The sequence below is a fragment of the Penaeus monodon genome, chromosome 15, assembly GCF_015228065.2.
Source record: "Penaeus monodon isolate SGIC_2016 chromosome 15, NSTDA_Pmon_1, whole genome shotgun sequence".
Lineage (NCBI taxonomy): Eukaryota > Metazoa > Arthropoda > Malacostraca > Decapoda > Penaeidae > Penaeus > Penaeus monodon.
In genome coordinates, this window is record NC_051400.1 from 37098925 (window position 1) to 37099698 (window position 774).

Sequence of the window (774 nt, forward strand, 5' to 3'; positions counted from 1 at the left end):
CACTAATATCACATTTGTTACAGAGAAGCACATACCCTTGCTTCTTTTTCCTTGGCAACTCTCTTGAACTGGGCAAAGGAATCACTGGCTGAGGTTTTCAGAGAGGTCGAGGCTGTGGGTGAAGGGACGGCACTCTGCGCTAGGGATGACCATGAACTGAGGTTCTTGGGTGTTGGTTTGGGTTTACTGAAAGAGCTTCCTCCAGATGACTTTGGGGTTTCTGGGGCAGAGGAAGGGGGCTTCTTATCCTGAGCAGCCAGGTAGCTTGCCAATGCTGAAGCCTCTGCATGTTGCCGCTGTAGGGCCTGGGCCTCTGGGTTGAGCTCCTCCTCTGACTGTTTGCGCATGATAGATGTGTCGCTTTGCGTTTGTGGAATTGACGAATAATAACTTAAACTAGTATCTAAGCCTGCCGCTTTTAAGTCTGCTAGGCTAGTCTCTGGCAGATGTGATGGCATTTCTTGATGTGTGTCATGAGTTGCCATCATTGGGTTATGTGTTGGTACTGCATTGGAGGCAGCAGCAACAGAAATATTGGCACTATTCGTTGATGCAGCATCAACAAGCCCTGGCAACATGCTACCCGTGACAGCAGCACCCAGTCCCTCTAGCCCAGAGGGGCCAAGGGAGGACAGACCAGGCATGCCTGTGATTGCACCAATCCCTGCTAAGCTATGCACCAATGACTGGGCCATACCCAGTGGCATGTCGGCTGAGAAGCCATTTGAAACCGATGGGTGTGGTAAACCCCCTGACATATTATGACTCATGGCA

At 50.8% G+C, this 774-nt stretch overlaps 1 protein-coding gene across 1 annotated transcript in view; it reads right to left on the reverse strand.

Moving 5' to 3' along the window:
* LOC119582008 (probable ubiquitin carboxyl-terminal hydrolase FAF-X) overlaps positions 1-774 on the reverse strand; it is a gene marked incomplete at its 5' end in the record, with an annotated part of 3388 nt that overhangs the window by 2465 nt on the left and 149 nt on the right. The window contains 1 exon segment of the mRNA XM_037930203.1: positions 36-774. Within this exon segment, the coding sequence (XP_037786131.1) occupies positions 36-774 (739 nt within the window).